General features: G+C 33.6%; 2 protein-coding genes across 8 annotated transcripts in view; one reads left to right on the forward strand and one right to left on the reverse strand.

Annotated features, from left to right (window-relative positions):
* LOC145977546 (glutamate receptor ionotropic, kainate 2) overlaps positions 1 to 17,039 on the forward strand; it is a 136,737-nt gene extending 119,698 nt beyond the window's left edge. The window contains exons 12-19 of one of the 6 annotated variants that reach the window (XR_014440544.1): positions 1,741 to 1,845; positions 6,585 to 6,842; positions 8,191 to 8,388; positions 9,258 to 9,483; positions 9,970 to 10,134; positions 10,541 to 10,641; positions 10,890 to 11,076; positions 11,582 to 11,661. Coding sequence is in view for 5 of the 6 variants with exons in the window: in XM_083109649.1 (XP_082965775.1) it covers positions 1,741 to 1,845; positions 6,585 to 6,842; positions 8,191 to 8,388; positions 9,258 to 9,483; positions 9,970 to 10,134; positions 10,541 to 10,641; positions 11,582 to 11,887; positions 12,917 to 13,006 (1,449 nt within the window). In the remaining variant the exon portion in view is untranslated. Of the gene's footprint in view, positions 1 to 1,740; positions 1,846 to 6,584; positions 6,843 to 8,190; positions 8,389 to 9,257; positions 9,484 to 9,969; positions 10,135 to 10,540; positions 10,642 to 10,854; positions 11,077 to 11,581; positions 11,888 to 12,916 lie in introns of those variants that run through there. The other 5 variants (XM_083109649.1, XM_083109654.1, XM_083109650.1 and 2 more) reach the window with 5 other exon arrangements.
* Positions 14,684 to 21,836, reverse strand: part of Sesn (Sestrin) — a 190,649-nt gene continuing 183,496 nt past the window's right edge. For both annotated transcript variants that reach the window (XM_083109655.1, XM_083109656.1), the window contains one exon: positions 14,684 to 21,485. In XM_083109655.1, coding sequence (XP_082965781.1) covers positions 21,399 to 21,485 — 87 coding nt within the window. In that variant the 3' untranslated portion in view covers positions 14,684 to 21,398. The remainder of the gene's footprint in view (positions 21,486 to 21,836) is intronic.

Raw genomic sequence — 21,836 nt, forward strand, 5'->3', positions numbered from 1 at the left:
ATTTCTCCCCCGGACACATCGGAGGCACGAAAACAGCATCGCTCGTTACTACATACATTCGCAAATGACGGCGCGATGCATCGCGCGACTCCCCCGCACTGGCGCCGTGCCTGTCATCGCTCGCGAGAGCACGCCGCAACAAATTATTGCGACCGTCATCCATCGGTCGCATAAATCACACGCGAGAATTAGGGACGTCGCAAACCTGAAATATCTTTCACGGAATGAACCGGAGCTACCGTTTTACGTCGCCACATCGATATCGACCGTCGTTCGATAGATCTCCCGCGTCGAAATCCCCCATTCGCAGGATACAGCATATAAAGCGCATGAGTTTTTAAAGCCTTTATAAAACTGTATTTTATAAAGCTTTATTGATAACTTTTAGAACATTTTTAATAATAATGAAATTGTTAACGCGGATTGTTATGGATTTTGTTGCAGAACTTTTTCCGTGAACATTTTCGTATGTCCTGTTAAACAATTGTTATAAATATGAATATATTTTTATTCCCGTTATATTATATTTATTGAAACGCCAGATTTACACCGAAAAAAAGCATTCAACTTCAAATTTAATAAAATCGCATCACAAGAAAATTAATAATATTTATCTTCTTTAAAAAAAATCTTTAATTCTTGATTTCATCAAAGTAAATAAAATTCATATAAAATAAATATAATAAAATAAATGAATAAGCAACGATTAATATTAGTGACAATAAAATTAAAATTAATAAAAATAAATTAATTTTTTATAATTTTAAAATAATAATGCTTCTTTTTCATATACAATATAATATAATAGAATAGTTGACAAGAGGACAGTTGTGCATAGTATACATAATTGAAATCCCGTTTATCATCAAGAATAATAATGAAAATATAATTCATGTGCTTTATGGAGCGCAATAAATAAAACCGAGATAGGTACATGCGTGTAAGCGCGCCATTTAGCATGTAAAATATTTTATATAATGTCCAATATATTATTTATAGTTTTATATCAGGTATTATTTAGTATACCTGTAGATAGAGAAAATGCAAATAAAATCAAGTAACAAGTAACAGTTGCATGTTCAAATGAAATAAATAGGTGAAAAAACAAATCGTCAAAAGAGGCAGAGCTTTTCGTTTAAATACGCATCGCACGATTGAAATGCAGTCATAACTTTTCGAAATAAATACGTAAGACATGAAAATCGATGTTACATATCGCTTTGCGACTAGAAATCGACGTTTCGCGAATATTAAGAACGCGAGGACATAAATCGTGTTTCGCCGACTCGTCGCGCAATAAAATTGTCGCGCAACGTGTACATTCGCGTACTTACCGGAAATATATAACATGCACCGTGATGTACGTATAGGCGCGAGGGAAAAGACAGGGGATTTCCCTATCTCGGTTGCATTGCCAGACCAGATATCCTCGACCTCCGTCTCGCTGCGACAGCAAGCCGGAAATAAATCTACCCAAACTACTGCAACTTCGCAGACGCTGAAAAAGCAGTTAGATATCGCGCCAAAAGTGCGTATGAAGAGCTTCTTCTCCAGATGGCTTCGTTCAATCGTGAAGTTAGCACTCATGCTCGACCATCGTCAGCTATTTCGACCGAACAAACCAACTGTCGGCTCGATTATGATTGTTATAATAACAGAAATAAATTAACGAAATGTCTCTTTCTCTTTGCTCGATTTTTAATAACCGTAGTCTCTTCATTATTTTCTCCTGTTTCATAGAAAGCTGATCTCGCTGTCGGATCGATGACGATTAACTACGCGCGTGAGAGTGTCATCGATTTCACGAAGCCATTCATGAATTTGGGCATCTCGATCCTCTTCAAGGTAAGTAGACCGGCGGTTCGCAGAAGGATAATATCTTCTCGAAACCGCGTAGAACCGCGCAATTAATCTCGTTACACAAAGTAGCAATTACATCCACATCCAATTCCGACCGAAGAGAACAGCGACACGTTTAAAGCTACCTCCTATAAACCACATAATGCTGGTTCGTGCTGGAAATGGCGCCACTCTCTGATAGCTCATATTTTTATTTCCCCCACATCCCGGCGCATTGTTGTCGGCGAATCTTGATTCTCTCACCCGTCCGGTCTTGTTGGTCTTTCCTCCCTCATCCTGTGTATTTTTCCACATCGCGCATCTGTTATTCTTATTTGCTTTTTTTTTTATCGCCGTATATCCCCTATTGTTGTTGTTAGGCTATTTTCGTTTTCGTATCCGACTCGCTCCGCGCTCAAGGATCAGCGCAATGTCGATGAAAGTTATGTGAAATATGACATCTCTGTCGATATTTTGCGTCTTGGTGTTTTTGTTTTTTCTTTAAATATTCGTCCGACGATACGAAGTGAAATGGCTGTTATCGAAAACGGACGGCGTATGTTTTCCTTCTCTTTCCCTAGCTTGATAACGAATTTACTGGCGGGTAATTTTATCTGAGATAATACCGTCAGAATAACGGAGGGAGCAGTTATCCATATGACTGTAATTCCGTCTGACTTTGGCTGACCATAACTAGTCCTTATCTACTTGCCCGTGAAACGACCATTGGTTGATAGCAGTCGGGGCCATATAATATCACCGTATTTTACTGAAGCAATTAGTTAATAGTCGGATGTGTAAATACAACTGCGTGTGTGTATAAAAAAATTGTAATAATTATTAATTATACATGTGGCAGTAGTAACTGATTACATATGATCCGGCTCAACATCTATATTTTATATATGGAATATCATTCACAAATAATATATGATTTCCATTTTTTTAAACGGAAACGAGATACATATTATGTTCATGTTTACGTTTAAACCCTACAAATGTACAAATAATTATTATTTAAACATCTAGAAAAAATTTACAACAATTATTGGTAAAAAGATATGGAGATATTAATGTGTATAAATATATATTTTAAGTAAATTATTTGACAACATATTTACATATTTTATTTAATTTTATATAACATATTATTTTATTATGTGTGTATGTATTTACGTATATTTTAATAAAATATATTTATATATATTATTAATATATATTTTATTATGAATCATATTAATTTTTATAGATTCTAATTCGTTCTTGAAAGAATAAGAAACTAATCTGATTATTCAAATTAATTTAAAAAATATGCACGCGTCTTATAAACGAGGGCAAAAAGAGTTTTCCAGGTACCTCTCTACAGATTTGATCCTCGTTATAACTCTCGTTTCGGTTATAAAATCGCACTATCATAGTAATATCCTGGATCCTGGCGATGCATCCGCGCGCATCAGTGTGCACATGTTCTCGCTTATAATGGCGCGGCACGTGTTGTAGGACTGTAGACAGACTAATTAGAGCCGCTCTCGCAAGTGATGGCGCGTAGGTGATTTAATAATCGGAATGTACCATCGATCGGCTTATGCGTCGAATTAGCGAGCCGGTTAATTCAATATTTGCTCGACAAACCGTTTTCTCATCAGTTTGCTCTCCCTCCCTCCCTCTCTCTCTCTCTCTCTCTTTCTGTATCCAACTCCGATTGTCTCTTCTCTCGATCTATCTTATCCGCTTGAAGCTTTAATTATTCTTACAATGTCCCGCAGGGAATTTCTTTCGACTCGCGGATTCCACCCGCGATCGATTCCAACGACAGTGCAAGAATCCCTTCCTGAAGTTTCGACTCGCGCTAAATAATTCGAGATGCTTGGATCTACGGAGTTAACTTCTCTCGGGCAGCTGCACTTTATACCGTAACGAGCGACGGTGGGATTCGCTTACTCCGAAGTTAATAATGGTATTGCGCCATAGTAGTAGGATCGCGGGTGCGGGCGGGCGGGCGGAACGATACCGATGGAGAAGTTAATTTCTCGAGCTTTTGTAATAAAATTTTCGCGACGACGAGATCGCCTCACCCCACTGTGTCCCTCCGCTCCTACCTAGATTCATTTTTAATTTCTCGGTTTTCCGCGGAAAACCTGACATTTGGCCCGACGAAATTTATGGGCAGTTCCCGATCTCTTCGCCGTTGTAAAATTTTCTTTTTCCGCTTTTGCGTTTTTATTTCGCTGCCGGCCTGTACTCTCTCCCGCTATAAAAGTACAATTTTCTTCCACCACCTATCTATATATCGAGTCATTTTTTTCTATTTTATCAGATAGCTACATTAATAATGAAGAATTATTAAATCCTATTAAAGTAATCGTTAAATAAATTTCCCCAAGAATCAATAAAATTAATTCATATGTGTATATTTGCATAAAAGGTTTATCCCTTATCGCTTTTTTCCGAATATTATCTATCTAGCTTGAATTGTCTATATTTTTATGTTGTAATACTTTTTTTCTTATCATTTAATCCTTTTACTTGTTACATATTGTTAAATAAATTATTACGATGATGGGAGTAGATATAAGAGGGAGAGAGAGGGAAAGAGGATAATTGCACATATTGTCTTAAAGATCCACACAATGCCCGAATGAAATTGCATTTCAATTCCCGACGACACAAATCAATTGCTTAATGAAGACAATTAAGCAAATTGTTGTTGTCCAATTAGGCGACAGTGACATAATAATCTTTGATTGCGAATTAATCATGAACTATGTATTATATTTTACACAGTTTTTAAATTTCAAGATTTTACTTATAAATCTCCCTTGTCAAGATCGATATAATAAAATAAATATTACATAAAATATATGACACTCTCTTTTTCTCTTTCTCTCATTCATAATATTCGACTTAAAAAAAAGCAATTGTTTATCGAATAATTTTAGAAATCGATCGGACTAATTAGTTATAACTTGCGATAACTTGGAAATAATTCATTACAATTACATTTTCACTAAAATGACGGTGTGAAAAAGCCGATAAATGGACTTCTCATAAATTGATTAAGACGACGGAAGTTTCCTGACCGCGTTGATGACGATAGCTTGCTTTCCAATGCAGACTGAAGGTTCGTTTCTGTCTGAGTGGAATTTTCTTCCGACAAACACGAGAGAGAGAGAGAGAGAAAGAGAAAGAAAAGGAGGAAGAGCGAGTCTCTTTTCGTTGATTGCACCAATCGACGTCGACAAGCGTGAGCGCATCTTCTAATTAATGTAAGGCGATCATTTAATTGCAATTAATGTTGCAGCCGTTAGCCATTCCCCGTATTCTCAAAGCGTCCTTTAATTATCCTGTCACCTATCCATTTACGACTTCACACGTATGTTACAATTATCGTCTTATTATATGCTAGAATTATTTCAAATATGAAATAAACCGATCTGTTATTATGTTAGCATTATAAATTCTTCGAGTGCGATATCGGTAATTTTACAGATCCAAATGGTCTCTTTATTTCTCTTTGCCGTCAATAGATAATAACGATATTTTTTGCTCGAGTGCTTTATTTTCTCGGAATCAACATTTGCTTTCAAGAGCGAGCGCTAAATTATGCATCAGTTAATTTCGCTCGCACAAAAGTTATCGATGGCAAAAAAGAATCCACAGTTGGGAACTTTTAGTATCCGATACACTAGGAATAAAAAATCATTGAGATCGATTAACTAATGTAAATTCATTGAACAACGAGCTCGCTACTCTAATAAAGATCTCCAATAAATTTATCGTATCTTTTATTTTGCACATATACTGTATATGTATTTTTATATTTCTTTTCTACATCATTTTTCTTTATATTTTTTCTGTTTTATCCGTTTTATCGTTTTTCTAAACATTTGTGCAACATATGTAACGAAATAAATAAATTTAATAAATTTATATTTGACATGCAAATTATTTTACATATATATTTATAATGCAATGTGATAATTAAAAAATTTTATACATATTGTGGTTCGTGTTCATTGTGATTGTTGTTTTTTAAAAAATATTCTGAAAAATATTTAAAAATTATGGACTGGTTAAATTATACATTAATTGAAGCGTATAAATATAAAATCTCAACAAATGTACAATTGAATATTAATTCGAATGCAAGCAAAATTAATTTCGCATATTATATTGAGTATACTAATTGATATTGTTATACCTTTAATGTTAATTAAGAAAAGAATTATTAAACTTAATTAAAAATCATTAAACGTTTGATGCATAATTGTTTTGCTTTTCATATATATATATATATATAAATTTTTATGCTATTTTACTTGAATAAGTGTTGTACTTCATTATTGTGTACGTATAAAAGAGGAAATAAATTTTACGTTGATATAGCTTAATTAATTCGAATATATGCTCGAATGTACATGTACACAATAATAAAGTACAATAATTATCATTCAAATAAAATTGCATAAAAATTTTCATGTGTGTTTTAGATTTCGTTTTATATATACAATCATTTATTCATTTCTCCCGTACAAAATATTGCCAAACAATATATGAATATTTTATATTTTGATGTTAATTTTTATTCAAAATTAATATGCAAAGATTAATTTATACGTGCAAATATACGTGGTATATATTTTGCATGTAAAGGAATAGTAGATATTTTTTTAAGATATTCATATCTTCAGTTTTTGTAAGATGAACGTCCATTGCGGCGCGTATCAAAATGAAATTCCTTGCAGGTGCCAACCAGCCATCAGGCGCGGCTCTTCTCCTTCATGAATCCATTAGCGATTGAGATCTGGCTGTACGTTCTGGCAGCGTACGTTCTGGTATCGGTGACCATGTTCGTCGTGGCGCGGTTCAGTCCCTACGAATGGAACAATCCGCATCCGTGTCACGCCGGATCGGAAATTGTCGAAAATCAGTTCTCTTTATCGAACAGCTTCTGGTTCACCATCGGGACCCTCATGCAACAGGGCAGCGATTTAAATCCCAAGGTTTGCGCCCACTCGAGTATCGTAAACATAAAAAGAGCGTGAGAAAAAAGGAGAGTAAAACCGAGATACGATTCTTTCATCCAATTATCAGGCTCTTATTTATTTCTTATTTAGTAATTGTTACTTCAAACATACTTTTTCCTTTTTATTTAAAAAGAAACCTTATTTGAAATTGCGTAGATTTCCTTTTAGCATTGCATATAGATGAAATTTATAAGAAATTTATAAGAATTTATTATCGTGATATCATCATTAATATTATTACATCATTAATCAATATACTAATTAGCTTACAAACAATTCATTATCTAGTTTCATTAATACGTAATAGATTGCATATTAGTTACAGCAACTATATTGTTTCTTATTTAAATTAATAGGAGATATGTACACTAAAAGGAGTATTAATTAATGTTGACATTATGTATGTCACTAACGATAATTATTAATTAAATTGCTTTCCTAATTGCGCGCATTGCCTGTATTTGAAGTGATTATGTATTTGAGTGATTGTCACAGATATTTCCGCGATGACGAACGTCTTGTATTGCGGTGATGAGTATACAAAAGATGTGCTAAAGTTTGTTAGTGCAATAAAACGCGGGATTTGAACTAAAAAAACGAGTCAGAGGAAATTCATTTCAGGTGTCAGGTATATTCCCCAACATTGTACAATTCTTTTAATAAGCGAACACGAGCGTTTCCATTAAAGTAATCTCCAGTTTTCAATTGCGGACTTTAGCTTTCGAATTGGTTTTCAAACACTGAGAGTTTTATTTAACAAAGTGAAATATGTTAATCCCTGAAACGATTAAAAGATATAAAAGGGATGAGAGTATTGGCTTAGCTCCAGCGTTAATGAGAAATTAACGTTAATGAAAATTTAAAGATGCTATTACAAGACACTGTAATAGACATGCGAGACAGAATATACTACAGGGTGTTCGGAAAGTAATTATACATTTATTTCAAATATTAAAAATAAAAACACTTATCTAACATTATTAGCAAATTAGACTTTCTTCACAAAATGTTGAAAGTGATTTTGACGAGCAAACAATCCTGAATTAATCTTGTTATCAAAAATTCTCTTCTGATGACATGCCTCTAATAAAATCTTTAAGCTTCAAGATTTTACACTTTTACGTTATTAATTAAATGTAACAGGTACATAATTATTTTCTGAACACCTTGTATAACATCTATAATTAAAATTTTTATCGTAATCAATATAATCAATATTTAGATGCATATACGTCTATCTATCATTGTTTGACAGTTGAAAAAAAATAATACAAGTTAATTATACTGGACTAAGTTAATTTTTATAAAACGATCGCTTTATCAGGCTACGAGCACGCGTATCGTGGGAGGCATATGGTGGTTCTTCACGTTGATTATCATCTCATCCTATACTGCAAATCTGGCAGCTTTCCTCACGGTAGAAAGGATGATTACACCGATAGAGAATGCTGAAGATCTTGCCAGCCAAACTGACATTGCGTACGGAACTCTCGACAGTGGAAGCACAATGACTTTCTTCAGGGTGATTAATATTTTCTTGCTTATTTATTCGCGAAGTAGGTAGAGTAATAATATGCTAGCATTAATATTTGTGCAATATTATCAATGCATTTGTGCAATATTATCAATGCAATCTGCAAAATATAAGAACATAACTCTATGTCTCTTCCGCATACAAAATATTCTACAAATATTTAAAAATATTTAAAAATTATATTTTTTAATTATATAAAAGAACTATAATTCTTGTTTATGTATAAAGAAATTTCACTTGCATTGTACATTAATATTCTTGCGAGTTTGTATCAAGTTTATGAAACAATGAATGTGCGATATAATCACGCGATCGATGCAAAAGTAATTTTTTTGCAATTATTATGATAATGCTTATATCATGTTTTCACACGAGTTTGCGAAAGTTTCGGAGTTTTCGTTGATAAAATGTTTTTCCTCATTTCGAATATATCGAATTATTAAATCAAAACGGAAATTTTCCAAAATTTTTTCTTGCGAAATATCGAATACATTTGTTATTTTTCTCAAATGCCACTCATGTGTTCGATAAATTGAATTTAAAATACATGATTGAATTTAAAACACATACCGAAACTTCTCTATTTTATTATCTTACAATATAACTCAATCTGTTTTTTATGTCTTTTACTTTAGTATGTTTTATCAATCTATACTATCAATGCTGGAATACGAGAAAATTAATTTACTTTGATAATGTGAAAAAAATGATTTACATTTTTCACTTCTGTTGTAATAAATAAAATGAAGAATCAAAAATCTAAATTATAAAATAATATTCGATCGATATAATAATAGCGAATTTATATGATGATAATGGAATATAATTTTTTCTATATTTCTTCAATCTCGGTCAAGGACTCAATGATCGAGACGTACAAGAAAATGTGGCGATTCATGGAAAACAAGAAGCCATCGGTATTCGTGCCAACTTACGAAGAGGGTATTCAACGGGTTCTCCAAGGTGATTATGCCTTCCTGATGGAGTCGACTATGTTGGATTACATTGTCCAAAGAAACTGCAATCTCACGCAAATCGGCAGTCTTTTGGACACTAAAGGATATGGTATCGCTACACCTATGGGTAAGTGTATACGTATGTGTATGTATGTATATATATGTTGCAGTTTTTTTTTTATAAAAAGATTGTGTATATAAAAAAATGTTATACACTAATTCATAACAGTTTATTTATTGTTTTGGAAAAACAAATCTCGATATTTATTTTAAAACGAACAATATGATCAACAAATTGAAATTTGTAATTGGAACAATATTTGCAAATATATATATTTTTATCTCAATTTTGAGAGAGAGAGTAACATGTAGTTCCTACAATATTTTCTGTTTTCCAAAAATTTTATATCTTATATTATGTGTATTGCGTATTATGTGTCAACATATTATATTGACTGTCTCATATGCATATAAAATACAACTTTAATTCTTTGTAAAATAAATCTTTTTAAAATAAATTTAAAATAAATGTAAAAAATATTTCGTCACATCTGCGTAATATATATAATTCTCAAAAAATTCCGCTTTTTCTGATTCTTTGAAAAATCTTTAGGCTCTCCATGGCGAGACAAGATATCTCTGGCAATTCTGGAATTGCAAGAGAAAGGTGAAATTCAGATGCTATATGACAAATGGTGGAAGAGTCCTGGAGATACTTGCATGAAAACAGAAAAGGGAAAAGAGAATAAAGCCAATTCTCTAGGTGTCGACAACATAGGTGAGCGCTTTTTTCCTGAAATAGCGCATAAAGTTTAAATTATACACGCCATAAGTTTTCCGTAAAATCATAACTCAAGAATGCCTCGTTACATTCGCGAATATTTTTTATGCTATTCTCTTATCATTCTTATGTCAATAAAAATGACTATTAAACATAATCTTTTAGAGACAGAAATTGCTGGACGTTTAAAATAAACACATTCAAATTTAATTATATATTTTTTCTTAGTAATATTTATATATACTTTCTAATAAATTATTCAAAGCATTTTAAACGCAGATCTTATCAAATTATTTAATTATTTGCATTTATATGTATATCGAAGTACTGTATTCACTTTTATCAAAATTCCCTATCGACGTCTTATGCATCTGCTCAAGAATTACGCCTTGTTTCTGCTTAGGTGGAATTTTCGTGGTCTTACTGTGCGGCTTGGCATTTGCCGTGCTTATAGCCATCTTCGAATTCTGTTACAATTCCAGAAGGAATGCACCGGCGGAACGGGTGAGTGTATCGAACTTAAAAATCAATATTAAAATAGCTTTCGATTGTTGTCAGTTCGTTCGCGTTGCATGATTCCATCCAAATTCTCGATTGTAGATGCTCGTTTGAGTAACTCTCAAGCTACTATTTTTCGTTGCGCTATTATAATGTATTTAAAATTAATTAGCGCAAAATCTTGTCAAGTAAATGTCGTAGTAATAAGAAACAAAGCAGAGGTTGCATTTTCAAGGATATCATATCTATCGAAGCGGACGATTAATCTGACAACTGGAGTGTTGAGAGATATGCATGAATCGTACGTAAGCATTGCATGACGGTCCCTGAACTTTGTTCTATCGCTACACCATGGATTCAACCGTGTATCAGCATGAGCTCATCGTCCATTGAAGCATGCCGCTCGACTGCAACTCACCCTAAACTCAATTGCAAAGAGAGGTCCGTCATTATAAAAACTTTTTACGAATCCGCTTGCTTCAGCACACACAAGCTCTTTCTAAAATATTACTTTTAAATATTTACATATTTTGCGCAAAAATATTAATAATTTTTTATTCGTGCATCATAGCACAAAATGTGGGATGAATGAAAGTGGAAATTAATTTTTTATTAATATGTTGAAAGGGAAACTTATTTTTCAAAAATTTTAAGATAAAAATTTTAATATTTTAGATCTATAATTAAGATTATATATTTCAGATTATATATTTCTGTTATATTAAAGTTCTCTTTAAATTGTACGATTAATTATTTACTTTCGCTTGTATATTCAATGCAGTTTATAACTCGAAAAATGTTCCACAATAAGAAATAATATTATTTATTCCTTGTCGCTAATTCTAAAACATCCTTCTATGTCATAATAGATCTTATTGTGCTTCTTATCTTTAATAATCACGATCAATAACATGCACAAATAATATGTCGTGGGTTGTGAATGTAGCAAAGGCCTCCGATCCCTTCGACGCCTATTTCCGGTTCTCTTCAGGGGATTTCTCAGGCCGTGCAACAACAGCAGCAGCAGCAGCAGCAGCAGCAACAACAACAAAGCCAGCAACATCAGCCTCAATCTCAACAACAATCGAATCAAGAGTCACTCTGCTCGGAGATGGCACGTGAATTTTGTCGTGCTTTACGTTGTCACACGTCATCTCGACGACGACGCACCTGTGATAAATGCTCCACGCACGTGATCGGCTACTCGCCAGACAATCCCACTGCCACCCCCATTAATGGGATCAGATCTCAGGTAATAAATTCCCCTTTATCCCTTATTAATCTATGAATTGATATCTTTTTTCTGCAAAATGCCAACACAGATTAATTAATAGCACGTAATTAATTAATAATAAAAATAATATATTTATCTCATATGTAAATAAAAATGGATATAATTATCTACTCGGAATATATAATAAAAGTACCAAAAATATTTTTTTCTCAAATATTTATTCGAAAATTGATTTGTATATCTTTCGTGTGCAACGAAAATATAATATATATGTGAAATATAATTATATAGCTATATTACTTGGGTATGTTCATTTTTTTTTTTTTAAGAAAAGATTCTGATAACGATACATTTCTCTTTGATCAAACTTATATTCCTATCTTTTATATTCGAAGCCGACTTTATATCCCATTATCATAGCTTTATCCAGGAGAGAAGTCAATCCTCCCCGTTATATCGTTATTCAATTTTATATTCACCGAGCTTCTATATCCCCATGTTCATTAAACTCATAATTGCATTCAAATGTTCTTTAATTAACAAGCGGATTTACGGGCACGGAATTTATTATATTACCATTCTTTCTGGGAAATAATTCGCGCAATATATATATATATATACACACATATAACAAGATGGAAACATTTTATTAATGTGATTAAAAGACCTACGTAATTTATTAAATTTCGTATTAAAAATGTTTCATAATTTGCTACAAATTAAAAGCAAACATTTCAGTTTCTAATTTAGAATTTGAGACCCTGGAAAAATCACGAATTCCAAAATGGTTAATAAAATATATTGTAAATAAATAATTATAATAAAGACTAAAATAATTGAACATGCTATATGAATTAAATTACACACAATATAATAATTAAGTAATAAAAAATAAAATTACAGTCAGTGGTAAAATTACGATTAAAAAAGGACACATATATGGATACACTTATTATAATATTATATAAAATTTTCAAATTTCAAAATATTTTACACAGACGACTGAGTCATTGATATTCATGTAAATGTTATATAATCGTGTTACAGAGAAGCAGCCTGACTGTACCTGTAGTCGAACTGCCTCCACACATCCACATGCATCATCACGCACCGCCACATGATTATGACGGCAATTAGAGGGACGTCGTCTTTAGCAAGACGAATCTCGATGACATTAATCATTAGTCAGAAATAATTACAAAGCGTATCACACATGCGCACATCACGGAAAGCAATTATCGATTCATTGATAAAGAATGGACTCTCATCAAGAAAAAGTATCGACATTCAAAGAATTTTGCACAATATTTAATAAAAGCGTTTGTCACGTTCCCGACATTCGCAATCATGAAAAGAGCTTAATTTTTATTTTGTAAGCGTGTGTCGCTTTTTCGCACACATTTGACAAATCCATCGAAAAATCGACACGATACTGATCTAATTGATAAAATAATGTAACAACTCTAAAATGATTTTTCTTGGCCGCAAGTTTTGTACGATTAATCAATTTCTAAAACGATATAATTATTTTGGGACAAAGTATGTTATTATATTAAATATACGTTGAGATACATAATAATTCAATATAATGTCTAAATTGAAAAGTAAGTTGTAATCAATTCGCGGTATACATATTAATTCTCGACCTTGTCAAAAGAAATTTCCCTTGCAGTCAAGATCGAATTGAATTAAGCTGTTTGACAACGAATTTTAATGCGTTACAACTAATTGAACATTTTACGTAAATAGACTGTAAACGCTTCATTCTCAAGTTTTATTTAAATTATCAGACGCGCCGAGATTGTATAAAAGGATCTAAGTATAATCTATCAAAAAATTTAAGATGTACAAAAAAGAAAACTTTTCTCCTCTTTTATATTTTTTCTTTCATCTTGAAATAAAAATTATCTAGCGAAATGTGTTTTTTCCCATTTCCAATTCTGACTTTTCTTTAGCGCATACAGTCTTTTTTATGTCAAGTCTTCAATTATTATGAGAAGATTGCGAAATCAATCTGTCAGGCATTAAACCCTCAATTCTATTTAAACTGATACAATATCAAGTTCTATCAAGAGAGTAGTACGCTGAATCTATAACGATAGACGATGAACAATCCTCCGTCCTACGTTTAGAGAACTAAATGATCTGATATATCCGCAATTACGCCGATATATCTGTCATAGAGCACATTCATGCTACTCTCTCGCACGAGATCCAATGCTCGATCCATGCACAGAACGATTTTAAATACATTCTGTAAATGCATTCTCTCTCTTTTTCTTGCTCTCTCTTTCTCTATGAAAGACTGCCTAAAGTGTAAGGTACTTGCAAAGTATTCTGTAAATATCGCCGCGGATAAAAAAACAGAGCAATCAAATTCGTAATGGAAATATTTTATGCAAAAGTGAGTTATGCGAGTGAGTAATCATTAGTACTAATGGAGTACAACTTAGATGTTTGATGTCATGTAACGTCGTATGCTGTAACAATACTGATAGTCGGCGAATAAATGTAAGATAAGAGAATCATTGTTCGCTCTTCTTTTTAATCCTCTTCGAATTGTAATCTATAATTTAAAATAAAAATTGTGAAAAAATTATTAAAAAATTAGTAAAAGAAAACCATAAGTATAAGTTTAATTAAGCAATCTAATTTAACTTAAGATCAAACTAAAATTAAAGTTATCTAAATTAATCGACGTTACAAATAAATTAATCTTTTGATATCACATCCAAATATACATGAATTGTATCAAACGAATCGCTCTTAAATTAGAGAGGTGCAAAATACAGAGAAACGCCATCGACACAGAGATTGTCTTTTTTATATAACATCATTTATTAAGGGATAAAATAAATGACAAATAACATATCGCTTATATATATATGAAACTATAATATTTCTTAGTGTTCATTATTCGTTATGATATAAAAGAAATCACATCACATACGACCCCCCCTCCCTCCAGGAGCCGCACTTATGGCGGCGATCGCTCGAATATTCACACACGATATACGACGAAATATCGCCGGACAATACGCAGATTAGCGGGAACTCAAATTCCGCGGAATTCCTAAGTGAGAGCCTCGAAGAGAGGTCGCGAGCTCGTGTCGGTCCATGATAAGATTAGGCTACGACCGCGACGCTTAATCGAATCAACATGACCGAGATGTTACGACGAGCTTCGCGTGCGAGGAATTCCTTCTATCTGATCTAAGTGTCTTTCGAAATCTCTTTCTCGTCGGTGCAATCAGTGAATTATTATCAAAAAGGATGTTTCTCTTTTTATAATTCAAGGACTAAATCTAGAGAGCACAAAACGAGAAAAGAGAAAACATTTTTCTCCTTTTATCGTTCTACATCCAATTACTCAAAAGTGATGTGCAATTAAAAAAAAACCCTCGATGATAGTAATTCGCTCAATAATCGAGAAGGGGGGGCCTGGTCAAATCACTTGTAATTATCACACAATCATTCCCGATACGGTGGCATGTACTATTTTTAATATGCTTTTTGTGACTTTCGGAGGTGGACACTCGGCTTTGCACGTTCGTGCTTTTATTCACTCTCTCTTTCTCTCTCTCTTCCTCTCGCACTTTTTCTATCATTCTCTCCCTCTCTTTCTCGCTCTCTTTTTCTCTCTTGAGAATACCCACTTCAGACAATAGTGAACGACGAGCTTAGATCCAATTCAACGTCTATATGTACATAAAAATTTATTTTTTTTTTACTTTTTTTAAAAATGCTTCATTCCACCGTGCGCATCTTCTTGCTCCTTTCTCTAACACTTTCTTTTTCTCTGTGCTCGTCCACCTCCAATATTCTCACTATATACTTTACCGAGGCATCAACTCGACTCGAAATCTCGACACGCCCTGCCTCACGTGTCCAAGAGAGAAACAGAGAAATTGATAAAAGTGGAATTATGATCAAACACGAGATACAATCAGAGATCTCTGTTCTTCCGGTAGAAGAACTTATATAGACATTTGAAATGCATTCAAAAGATCTATTGAAAAGATAGTATAATGACGTTATAAGTGTATTTCAAGTATCTTGTTGACTTTGCAATAATTTTATGTTTCGTTACGTGAAAATCAGAGATCTGTCAATATCCGATGTTTGATCGTATCCTGCTGCAAAAGCATTCACTTATATACGGCACGCACGACTTAATCGTTTTTACTTAAAAATCTCGATTTCTTCTATTTTTTATCTCTCCATCCCTCCCCTTCTCTCTCTCTCTCTCTCTCTTGCTTGCTCTCTGTTTCTCTCTTTCTCCTATCATATTTCTCTTCTTAGAATCGCAAAATTATGATCTGCCGCAAAATGTGGTTCGCTACAGCGGCATTCACGAGTGAATTCGATGAGAATTTCTCGCATTTAGAATACAAAAAAGAAAAAGAATAATGAAAAAAGATATGGAACAGACGCTCATAAACGTCCGTAATCGTTATAACGCTCTTCTCTCGTTACTACGACGATTTTTTTTCTCCCTTTTACAAATTTTACGCATATTTCTATTTTCTCTTGTCTCTCCTTCTATAACTCTCTTTCTCTTTCTCTGTCTTTCGCAATTACTACATTATGAGATCAATCTGCGCACACGATTATCGCGAACACTTGTTGCGATTCGTTATTGCTCTCACTTACATCGATAAACTTATTATGAAGTCTCTCTCTTTCGCTGATCGTAAAATGAACAATGCTAATAATGACAAAAATTGGCGAGTATAAAGACACATAACTGGAAAGATAGAACAAAAGATATTGATTTATGTTCGAGAGCAATAATGTAAAATATAAATAACGCAAAAGAAATAAATAAAAAACATGAAAGAGAGAGAGAGAGAAAAACTGATTTAAAAGAGAGAAGAAAGAAGGGAAAAAAGAGAAAATGGAAAAAATTCGACTAAGATCTCGTAAGACTCGTGTAGCGCCGTTTTTTTTTCGGAACATGTTGAATAAATAAAATTCTATATAAAATCTTATATCTTTTCTTATAGAATCGGGATGTATTAAAAATACACATCCACGTATATTATTATTTTTATAAAATTCGAAAAGAATTGAAATAGCTTTCGCGATACAATTACCCTAAATGATAAACGTGATTATTATGGTAATTAATGAATATTCACTCATCTGTGATTGCATAACGCGCCGAAAACACATATGAATTGAAACCTATATTATTAGTCACCTAAAACGGTATTAAAAAAAGGGATCGGAGTTACGTAAAACCATTGTGTATGTCAGAGAAATCGTGATACTTATAAACTAAATGCGCGAATAATTTTGTTCCTTGAATATTCAGACACATAAAGTAATCGTATAAAATATTCGTGAGTAAAAGCTATCGAATATTTCACCATCAGTACAGAACGGAGTACATTTTTCTTTTGAACTTATGTGTGAACATATTTTGTGTAAATAATTTATAAACTGATACGTACTATTGAAATTCGGGTGATCGCAACAATACTCCCCTTATACATCTCTTTGGTTTGAACTTCGGATACTCGTATGACGTGAGTTTGATTAAGAAATAATGTACTATAAAATCCAATGATCAATTTTGATTTTTAAGAATTTGATATCATCGTACGTATCCTTGTAAAAAAAATAAAACGTCCGGATGTTTCTAAACTCATCGATCGCGATCGACAATTTCGTGAATTGTCCGGAGAACGAAAGGGAGAGGAAGAGATAGATAAATAGAAAGATATATAAGGGAGAGCAGAGAAGAGAAAGAGTTTCGAAGTGGAGACCGAAAAATGACTTAAAAAAGAAAAATACAAGAAAGAACAGAAAAAACTGAAAATATTGTCGTTAACATGACAAAAACTGCGACTGTGTCGCAAAATCGTTGCTTCCTTCCTTCAGTTGCCATTCACGAACAACGACAAGACACAAAGCAATGAGAGAAAAAGTTCGATCGCCAAAAAGTTATTGGTTCTGCCGATTCGGCTGTTCCGCTCTGGCGAGGCGAGCTCTAAGCGATCGCGCGAGACGCGTTTTTCTTTCTCTATCTTAAATTCTCGGAGTGATATGTAGAGACTTCATCTAAGGAAACAAAAAACGCGTCGCTTTGTTGGTCGAAATGTCTCGCTGTTGCTATCCACGTTTTGTTCCGCATCATTCGGACGTGCGCGTGTGTGTATGCATGTCTCCATATGTGGACTGGTACTTTGGAACACGATTTTATATCGCCGGAACAAATTCACTTCCGGATGCCAGTAAACTAGAAAATTAGAATCGAGAATCGGAACCGGTGTAATTTATCGGAAAATCTAAATATCTAATAATTGATTAAAATAGATGGATTTGGGATTGTGAGAACATTTTCGTAAAATTTTGAACGACGCATTCATAACATTATTTTGAAATTCTGATATTTTGTAGAAAGAATTTACTTTGTATGTTATTATACATATATTAGATAAAAATTTTATTTTCTATTAAAAATTTTAAGTTTCATATTTACATATATAATAAAATAATATATATTTTGCATTTATACATATTTAATAAAAATGTTATTTCGCGCCCTTCTTATCGCCCGAATTATCACAATTCACCGAAATTACGCCAGTTTCAATTTTTAGCATGCGTCTTTGCTCGCTATGCATCACTTATCACCGTTCGCTCAATCGAGATCATAATAATCGTTCATAAATTTGCATTCCAAAGTACCGACATTCTGATATCGTTTAACACACATGCGAGTAAATCGATTATTTGGAGCGCGCCGAACACAATACACGCACACATGCACAGTTATACAATAAAGAGACATTATAATTACGAATGATATACATAGAATTGTCAAACTTCTGTATACGCGCTCGCTTTTTCTCTCGTTCTCCCTTTCTCTTTCTTTCGCCAAGTTAATTTTAAATATGCGTATATATATATATATATATATATATATATATATATATATATATATATATATATATATATATATGTATGTATGTATGTATGTATGTATGTATGTATGTATGTATGTATGTGTATTATATACATATGCATATATATATATATATATATATACATATATATATATATAATATCACATACATATTTACATTTGTTTTGTGTGTTTGTGTGTGTGTATTTGTATGTGTTATACATATAAATGTAGATATATGCGATCACAGAACACGTATAATTCGCGTGTAATAGTTTGTGCCACATTCTTCGTGTGTATGTGTGTATACCTTAACAATCTATTATAAGGATTTGATTTGTGTTTAAACAGCCTCTCCTCGATCCTACTCGTGCACAACACTTTGACACCGTTTGTTCAGTGTCCTCGCTGTTCTAACGATCGTAATTAATCGCCGAGGGAGAGACAGGGCTCCGTCAATTGTGTATTGCGTACCCCATCGCTCTATTAAGTTCTCTCTCTCTCTCTCTCTCTCTCTCTCTCTCTCTCTCTCTCTCTCTCTCTCTTTCTCCTCTATAGTGCATTATATTAGAGGCTACGGAGGGAGGCTATTAGAAGGCATGGAAATTCGTTGATAAACACCTACGCGCGCGTGTGCGCATGATATTGGGCGTCGAGAGAGATTGGTGTTTTCGTGGTCGGTCGCGGTTCTCATACGAGGTCTAGTAATCCCGATCCACGCTTTCCTTCGTACCATCTTCCTCCCTCCTTCTTCAAATTACGTGCCATCGACACAGAACGAGTACAATAATTTTTTTTTCTCCAATTCAAAATAGCAGCCGAATTTTCTTCTCGTGCAAAACTCGACATACGCGATATACGCAATACGCGAACGAAGTAGATCGATATTTATCATTCAATACGAGTTTGGCGACAAATATTTTTCAAGTTTCGTTTCCAACCAAGACTTTAATCTCCCTTATTTAATTTACTTGCCGACAAAAATAATAATATTCAATTCTCAAAAACCGATCTATCCACTGTATCTTAATATCAAAATGAAAAGACAGCTTGTTCTTGGATGATTGAAAGCAAGCGATTTGCGATGCTTTTTGCATTCGGCTAAACGATAATAGAGCGCGTCATCCCTCGGTAAATAAACACAGCCGATAGGCATTGCTTCTCTCCGCGATCGCGTGCATCGAAACGTGTATATGTGTGTATATGCGTATGTGTACGTGTATGTGGTGCTGCACGTGATCGCGGATCGTCCTACAATCTAAGGTTTGCTCGACATATGCGTATAACGAATGGTAAGTAGATACAGTTTTACGTTAGCTTTCACGTTTCTTTTTGTTTTTATGAGATGAAATCATCGAAATAAAACGAAGATAAAACGCATTATGTGTATGTGTATATTGTACATGTATAATATTTTCTACTTTTGTGTCGGGTGATAACTTGTTGAGAAGGAAAATTAATTGTAAGACTAAATTAAGAAATCTATTATCGTCGCAGAAATGTCAAATTTTCATGAACATGGTGTCAACATCGAGAGAGAAATCGTCTCTCTTGTATACTTATATGATGATAACTTGCAATGTGTCGTGTGCGTGCAACAAGAACTAATAGTCACATGCAACAAGAACTTCAGCGCTAATAGATTTCTTAATTTAATTTTACAATTAATTTTCCTTCTCGACAAGTTATCACCCGACACAAAAGTAGAAACAAAATATTGCGCGCGGAGCTAAAATTTTATTTCGTGTGTGCACGCATTTGATGATGCGTTTATCCATGAACTTGTTGGCGAATGGCGCAAAAGATCGAAACATAAACGCAGAGAAAATTATGTGTATGTGTATAAAGTTAAAGCCCGACGCGAAAGCTACTAACAGGCGAGAGCAAACTTTTTTTTAACAGATCTGAAACATAAACGAAACGCACAAATAACAGTCTGCTACGATGTCGAACGTAGAAAAATACAAGTGTCTATGTACAAAACAAATTATAAACTTTCCTCTCTTTGTCATCCCTAGCCTTGTCTTTTTTCTGTCTGTTCGCACAATCTCTTTCTCTCCTCTTAGTTCCCTCTCTAATTCTCTCCCAAACATATACGAAAGAAAAAACACTCTGCCGATCCTATATATCCGCCACAAACTATATTAGCATTATTATGAATAGACGGAACCGCAACTTGCGATGGATGTCATTAATAGTAAATCGCTCGAGGAACAAAGATGCATTGAATACGCCATTAGATCACGCAGCAAGCGCAGCTAAACGGCCAAGTATTGCGATTCTTTGCATCTTCCTTTCCTACCGACTCATATCTTCCTTTATTTCATCTCTTCTTTCTTCCTTGCTTCTTCATTATCGCCTTTCCTTGATTAAAGAATCACGATTGCTCTTTATCACCGCGATTCACGGTGAAGTTGACGATGAAGTAGCTTCATGATGTCGCGCACGTATATATGTATGTTTCACACATGAAACTCGATGATATCGCGCTCACTCGTTCCTTCCATCTCTTGCGCAGAGCCCGGGAATCCGGATAGCGCGGAGAGTGGTTTGAGAAAACAAATCGACAAAACTGACAGACAGCAGATAGACGAAGGGATGACGCAAAACTCCGCTTTAGGTCATGTATCGCATCACGGCACGAAGAGCATATAGCAATTCCGCTTGCATGCGAGCCTCTAGAATCATCAGGTTTACATGGACCTGGAAAAGAACGCAACAGAAACATGATTTAGCAATGTCTCGTTCTACTGCCTTATGCAAAAATAAATTTATCTTATGTTAATATAGTTCTTTTTTCTTTTCGTCATGTTAAATGTCTCAAAGACGCGAAATGGCTAATTATTTTAAGCGCCCCATTTTATACACTATTCGTGCGATCTAATCTTAACTATCACGAGAATTAAGTAGCAGAGAAGCTATTTTTAATCGGACTGTGTAAAGCGTACACTTTGTATTTAACACGTTTAACTTCTGAACTTATTTGCATAAATTGCTGTTCATTTAAATTTCTATAAGATTTGACATTTTTAAAGTAACAGAATTGACGCAACA

Source organism: Camponotus vicinus, unplaced genomic scaffold, assembly GCF_025532165.1.
Source record: "Camponotus vicinus isolate PSW18456_S1 unplaced genomic scaffold, iyCamVici1.0 SCAF_9, whole genome shotgun sequence".
In the NCBI taxonomy this organism is placed as follows: Eukaryota; Metazoa; Arthropoda; class Insecta; order Hymenoptera; family Formicidae; genus Camponotus; species Camponotus vicinus.